The 7500-nt window shown below is 51.2% G+C and overlaps 1 protein-coding gene across 1 annotated transcript in view; it reads left to right on the forward strand.

Annotated features, from left to right (window-relative positions):
• The window catches only part of unc5a (unc-5 netrin receptor A), a 152321-nt gene that overhangs the window by 124309 nt on the left and 20512 nt on the right, over window positions 1–7500 (forward strand). The window contains 7 exon segments of the mRNA XM_062524624.1: window positions 1–8; window positions 10–84; window positions 86–134; window positions 3015–3052; window positions 3054–3095; window positions 3951–3972; window positions 3975–4126. The exon segment at window positions 1–8 is cut by the window's left edge and continues 112 nt beyond it. Of these exon segments, the coding sequence (XP_062380608.1) occupies window positions 1–8; window positions 10–84; window positions 86–134; window positions 3015–3052; window positions 3054–3095; window positions 3951–3972; window positions 3975–4126 (386 nt within the window).

The raw sequence follows: 7500 nt of genomic DNA on the forward strand, positions 1-7500 counted from the left end.
CCGCCGACCCCCACGGACTTCATGAGCCGCCTGTCGGCGCAGAGCTACTTCAAGACGCTGCCGCGCGACGCCGCCAACACCTCCCTACGGCACCTTCAACTTCCTGGGAGGCCGACTCACGCTCCCCAACACGGGTCAGTGAGATGGCTGATTTTGCAGGGAGTGGGGATGTGTGTGTGTGTGTGTGTGTGTGGTGTGTGTGTGTGTGTGTGTGTGTGTGTGTGTGTGTGTGTGTGTGTGTGTGTGTGTGGAGGGGGGCAGACTTGGTGATGGACAATGTGTTTTTTCGGGCTTTAAGCCAACTCAGTCTCCCAAACACAGGTCAGTAAGTTTACTGATATGCAGGGAGTGGGGATGTATGTGTGTGTATGTGGGGTGGCAGACTTGGGTGGTAGACTGTTGTGGTATGTGGGGGGGGGGAGTGGAGCAGACTTGGGCTATGTGCTTTTTTTGGCTTCAAGCCAACTCGGTCTCCCCAACACAGGTCAGTGAGATTGCTGATTTGCAGGGAGTGGGGTGTGTGGGTATGTGTGGTGTGGTGGGGGGGAGGGGGGGGGGGGGGGGGGGTGGGGGGGAGACTGGACTATGTGTTTTTTGGGGATTTAAGCCAACTCACTCTCTCAAACACAGGTCAGTAAATGTACTGATATGCAGAGTGTGTGTGTGTGTGTGTGTGTGTGTGTGTGTGTGTGTGTGTGTGTGTGTTGGGTGGGCACAAACTTGGGTGCTGGACTATGTGACTTTTGGGGGGATTATGCCAACTCACTCTCCCAAACACTGGCCAGTAGACTGATTTCCTCTCTGTGAAGAAAGATCGGCCACTGGACTGGAGTTTGTTAAGGGTGGGGTGGCGGCGGTGGGGAAGGGAGGGGGGGGATGGTGGCGGTTAGAGGTGGGAGCTGAGTGTAAAGCAATGGCTTCAAATGTCTCGTGGTTTTGTTGCGGCACACTGAGCGCGTGGCACGCGGAGATCAGCGCACGCGGCGATCACCTGGGCCACCTGGGAGAAGCGAGGGGGGGGGGGGGGGCCGCGGCGATAGCGGGGGATTTGGAGATGAAAGCGTCCGATCCAGCGGGCGACATAATCCGGCGCGGCTCTATCTGTTGGACTTAAGGGCCTATCAGAGGCCGACAGCTGCCGATATCTGGTCGCGCTGCGAGATGAGATGACAAGGAGGAGGCGGAGAAGGCTGCACAGACACACACACACACACACACACACACACACACACACACACACACACACACACACACACACACATACACACACTCACACACAGGTGACGGCCTCTGTGGTATAGCCGCAAATTAAGACCTATTAGCACTACCCCCTGTTCCAGTGAATGTGTGTGTGTGTGTGTGTGTGTGTGGTTTTCTTTTTTTTCCCCCGATGAGCTGGAGTACAGGCTGTCTTGCCAAGTGATGCGCGCGCCGAGCTGCCAGGGCCCAGGCGGGCGAGATGATATGCACAGTCCCCGAGACTGCAACACGATCCACTCCAAGGACACTGCATTCAAACCAATTAGCTCCTCTCTCCTCGCCACCTCCCCCCCCCCCCCCCCCGCGCAGGCCGGGAGACCATCATCATGCTGCCCATGCTGCAAATGAGTCCAGGTCACAGCGAGTGCAGAAAGGGAGTAGCGGTGGTGATGATGGTGTGTGTGTGTGTGTGTGTGTGTGTGTGTGTGGATGGGTCGGTGGTTGGGTGTGTATGTTGTGTGTGTATGTTGTGTGTGTGGGTGTGTGTGTGTGTGGATGGGTCGGTGGTTGGGTGAGTGTGTGTGTGGGTGTGTGGGTGTGTGGAGAGTTGTCTCATCAGATGAATTTGTCTAGGGACCTTCAGTGCCGCCTTGGTTCAGTGGCAACAGCTCAAGTTGGTGAGAACTGTGGATCTGGGATCATATGTCAGAGTAATTACAAAGAGCACAACGTGAGCAAATAGATCCAGCAGTGAATCTGCTGATATATGGACTCCATTTCATCTGAGTTCCCATATATTGTTCAACTGAAATGAGTTTCAAGGAGTAATACATATAATTGATGTGAAATTGCATATTAAGTATGTAATTAATAAATATAATGAACTATATATGATGCATAATTAAAAGCCTTTATGAACTCTTAGGAAATTGGCCATATCTCCAGATACCATTTGCAGCTGTTTAATTAAGCAGAAGGGGTTTTAATATTAAGTACATAAACAAAGTGAACTACAGCCTCTCTTTCTTTCTCTCTCTCTTTCTTTCTCTTACACACACACTCTCTCACTCTCTCGTTCTCTCGCTCACTCTCTCTTCTCTTATACACACGCTCTCTCACTCTCATCTCTCTGCTTCCCCCCATGACTGCTTACACTCCCTTTGTAGTCTCACGAGGATAATAGCACAGAAACGTCACAATACTTAATGCCAGCGACTCCAGTTCTCATTAGTGAGAGTTTGAACAGTGAGCAGACAGCGGCCCTCTCCCCCCTTCCTACTGTTTGTGGATGAGTCTGTACAGACTGTGTTTCCAGTGATGGCAACTCCCTGTGTGCCTTTTGTCTCTGGTAATTGTTCACTGTGGGGCTGGAGAGTGTGTGAGTGTGTGAGTGTGTGAGTGTGTGAGTGTGTGAGTGTGTGAGTGTGTGAGTGTGTGAGTGTGTGAGTGTGTGAGTGTGTGTCTCCATGTGGGGGGTTGTGTGTGTCCATTGTCGGTGTGTGTGTGTGTGTGTGTGTGTGTGTGTGTGTGTGTGTGGCAGGGTGGGGCGAGGGTGTGTAATGCAGATGTGGCGATGCAGCAGCAGGGGTGTGGTGTGTGACCTTGCCGTTGGAGAGTGTTTTGTTTTTGGACACATGTGGGACACGTGCGCTCACACATGGATCCGCTGTCTGGACTAACGGACGCCTGGGGACGAGCTGAACCATGACATGCAGGGACAGAACAAAAGACAGTGACCCTCTCCTCTCTTTCTCTCACCTCCCTCTCTCCCTCTCTCCCTCTCTCCCTCTCTCCTTCTCGTTCAATTGCATCAGGAATCAGCCTGCTCATCCCTCCTGAGGCCATTCCGAGAGGGGAAGATCTACGAGATTTATCTGACCGTTCAGAAGAAGGAGATTTTAGGTGGGTCCCTCTTCTCCCTTATAACTTTTGTAACACACCCCTGGTACAACCCCCCCCCCCCCCCCCCCTCTCTGTCCTCCGTGGCACCAAAGAATCGGAGCGCACAGGGATCCAGGCATCCAGGCCCGAGGAAGCAGACGCTGATAGAAGCAGTCTGAAGCGTTTGGTTTCCCCTGGCTCAAGCAGCTCTGTCAGCGGTCGGGCGGTGAGGGAGAAAGAGAAGAATGAAAGCGTGTGTGTGGTGTGTGTGTGTGTGTGTGTGTGTGTGAGGGAAGTGGGGGTTTTGGAGGAGGAGGCACGAGGAGTCTGATCTGTAGCGGCAGCAAACAAATCACTGCCAGGGAGAACTGAAGCGCCGGTTGTCCTGCGTCTCAGCAGGTTGCAGTGCAGCTCAAGGTTGATGGCAAACCTTTGTGTGCATGTATGTGTGTGTGTGTGTGTGTGTGTGTGTGCGCGCATGTGTTTGTGTGTGCCTGTGTGTGCGTGCCTACGTGCATGCTTGTGTTTGTTTGTGTGCGTGTGTGTGTGTGTGTGTGTGTGTGTGTGTGCGCGCGCATGTGTGTGTGTGTGTGTTTGTGTGTGTGTGTGTGTTTAATGCTTTTTATATTCAGATCTCGGCGCTGGCTGGCTGGCTGTCTGGCTGGCTGGCTGGCTGTTTGCTCCACAGCTGGAGCTGGCCCTGTGCGTTTAACACAGGCGAGGTGAGCGAAGACAGATGCTGGGGCTTTTAGCTGCCGCGGGTCTCATAAAAGGCAGCACTCGCCTCCCTGACAGTGGCCATCCATCCCCACACGCGCCAGGGTCCACCCCCACCCCCACCCCGCTCACCCTCGCCTCTCCCTCTCTGCCCCCTCAGGCTGCCCCTCGCTGGGGGCAGACGCTGCTGGGGCCGGTGGTGAGCTGCGGGCCGCCCGGCGTGATGCTGACCCGGCCCGTGATCCTCAGCATGGACCACTGCTCCGACGCCGTGCCCGAGAACTGGGCCGTCCGGCTGAAGAAGCAGACGTACGAGGGCGCTTGGGAGGTGAGGACCGGGAGAGGGGGAAGGGATGGGGGGGGGGGTAACCTGGGTAACTGCCCGGGGGATGACCAGAGCACACAGAAGCACCTCACCTCTGCCTTTGGCCCTTACTCAACTTATTGCAACAGATGTACTCGCATTACTCACACACATACACACACACACACACACACACACACACACACACACACACACACACATACAAGCATCAGAGATCAAGAGACACTTTTTACACAGACACAGGAACAGATACATAGAGGCGGACACACACACATGTGCATATCACATACACACTCACACACAAAATGCAGAGGTTGGGGCAGCTTAGTTCATTCATCATTTATAAGGACTTCACAGCTCTGTGCTATAATGTATCTCCCCTTCATATTTATGTAGTTGCTGACGTGTTGCTTTGTGTGGAAATAATCCACTCCATTACCATTCAGCCACTCTAAAGAAGAGAAAAAACATGGGAAATACTTAATGGTAAACAATCCCTATTGTACGCGTGAAGCACTCCCTCTCTCTGCCCACTCTCTCTCTCCCTCTCTCTTATTCTATCTCTACCCCTCTCTCTTCATCTCTCTCACTCTTTTCATCTCTCTCTCTCTTCATCTCTCTCTCTCTCACTTCCTCTCTTCTCTCTCTCTGAAGCTTGACTGTTGTTATGGCCTAATCGCAGGCGTGCTTCTTTATTTGTGTCCTCTTTCTTCGCCTATCTGCGTCCTCTCTGCTGTAGCTAATGTGTGTGTGCGTGTGTGTGTCTGTGTGTGCACGCGCCTGTGTGTGTGTCTGCCTGTGACTGCAGAGCAGCGTGTGTTTAATAGTCCACCGTGAGCCCGAGATGCCGCTCTGAATGTGGAGGAGGAAGCAGGGTGTCGGCAGGGCGGCTGGTGCCGTGGCGATGGGGGTGGGGGGGGGGGGGTTGGGAGAGGGGCGCACAGCGCAGGTCCTCTTTCATGTTCGATATTGTGCATAAATTATTCAGACCCCTTGGTGTGGCAGCGATGGGGCGTCTGCACGATGAATTGGCCTGTCTTACGCCAGGGTTAGACGACCACTTTTAATCATCAGCAGGACCAAATATAGCCTGCAGGCCTGCAGGTTGGGCAGGACACACAGGTGAGGAGGGGGGGGAGGAGGAGGAGGAGGAGGAGATGCAGAGAGGAAAGGAAAGGAGAGCGGGATGGAGAGATAGAGAGAGAGAAAGAGAGCGAGATGGGTGAAAACAAGGGAGGGATGAAAGTTTGTCCTGGAGAAAGGAGCAGTGGCGTGTCGGGGCCAAGCTAATTAATGTGGAGCGGCGGCGATGATGAATGCATATTGGCCGAGAAAAATCAGAACAGAGGCGTGACTCGAGCGGCGTGCACGCGGCGCGCGAGACGAAACACAACCTCCGTTTGTTTGTTGATATTGAACGTGACGATAATTGAACTGAGGCGTTTGTGGCGCAGAGAGAGGCTGGAGGGGGGGAGGGGGGCGGGTGGGGCGGGGTTGAGAGGCTGAAATAAATAAATAATATGCCGCGCTGACAAAAATAAAATGAAATGAGACTTCATTGTGGCGGGGCGGTAAATGGCTCGTGTCGATGCTAATTTCATTGATGAAGATAGTGGCTGATTTTATTGATCACGGGATTTAATTTCCTGGCTAAGGATCCCCGGGGGCAAGGCTGTGGGAATGTTTTACAACAGCTGATTGGATAACGGGGGTAAAGGGTGGGGGCCAGGGGGGTGGAGAGGGAGGGAGGGAGGGAGAGAGGGATGGAGGGAGGGGGCGCCGAAAGGAAGTAAATGTAAATCTCTTTGAAGCGAATCTTCTTTAAGGGACGCAGCGGGTATCCCCCTTTTCCGCAGTCCCAATTAAATTCGAGATAGGAGGCCATGTTTGAATGTGCGTCTGATGTCGGGGTGATGATGAGAGGCCATCAAACGCTGCAGGAATGTCTCCCATTCCACCTAAACGCCGCCACCCATCTCCATCTCCATCTCCGGCACCTTCATTTAGCTCTGCAGATGATTCATGCTGGTGTAGTGGTGTGTGCACACCAAGGATTCCCTTTGGGATCTAAAGAAGCTCTTCTTTCTCTCTCTCTCTCTGTCTCTCTCTCTCTCCCCCCCCCCTCCCCCTCCCCCTCCCCCACACTCTCTCTCACTCTCTCTCTCTCTCTTTCTCTCTCTCTCTCTCCCTCCCTCCATCTCTCCCTCTCCCTCTCTCTCTCTCACTCTCTCTCCCTCCCTTATGCTCTCTCTCTCTCTTTCTCTTTCTCTCCTTATCCTGCTGAGATTACACACAATGCTACTGTAGGTTACTAAAATCAGCAAACTTGAAATTATTTAATCTCGAGGCAATTATTGAGAGGTGAATGAAACTATTGGGGAACTAATTGATTTAATAAGTCATTTATTGTATTGAGTGTCTGAGTCCAAATGGATTGGCCGTGAATCAGTATCAATTTCACGTGAAAGCTGTTATACAGTCTGACCACATCTCCTAATTAATAGTCCCAGAGACTGTGAAACGGATATCATAAATTCATCATATCTAACCTGTCAACAATTTACCAGGCGAGCTCATATTCTCTGTAATTGTTTGTGCACCATTGCCTGTGCTTACATGAACTGTAGGTTATTGTTTTAATGAATTGTACTTGTTTTTTTAGATAACGGTGTATATAATTTTTTTGAGACTGAGGGATGTGAGTGTACAGTATGTGTACGTTTTTTATGTAACTGGGTGTTTGTGTGTGTGTAATAATACTATGTTTGTATGAGACTGTGCAGGGCCATTCAGAGATTTGCCCAGATGCTAGCATGCATGAAGAAGCGTATTAAAATGACCTTTGGGTGCGGTGTAATACCGCCTTAGACAAATGACCACAAAAGGACTCATTTATTTTCTACGAAGAGATAAATGAATATGCGATAAAGGTATGAATAAATGCTAATGAAACGATTTAATTTGGGAGTCGGTGAATGAGCGAACATGCTCCACGAAGCCATTTTCCTGACCCACTCAACCTCTCCAGGTGACCTCTGCACTGACCGCACACCTCAGCAACGCAAATAGCACTGAAAGCACTCTCTGGTTAAAGCGCCGCATGATCAATGCCAGGGTCAACATCCCCAGAGGACACGGACACTAATTGAATATATGTCCTCGCTACACTACTACCTTAGTGCACTATGTTACTGCACTAGACTGTACCGTCTCTTTCATTTGATATGAACTGACAAATGTATTGGAAGAGTGTGGTTGTTTAAAAGAAAAAAAAGAAGAAAAACAGTTATTCTCTTTCAATGCCTGAAATCATGGCTAGCCAAGAACATAAGCTGAAAAATAAAATCTGAAAATGTTTTACTTAAATTTCCATGTCA

Source organism: Sardina pilchardus, chromosome 21, assembly GCF_963854185.1.
Source record: "Sardina pilchardus chromosome 21, fSarPil1.1, whole genome shotgun sequence".
Lineage (NCBI taxonomy): Eukaryota > Metazoa > Chordata > Actinopteri > Clupeiformes > Clupeidae > Sardina > Sardina pilchardus.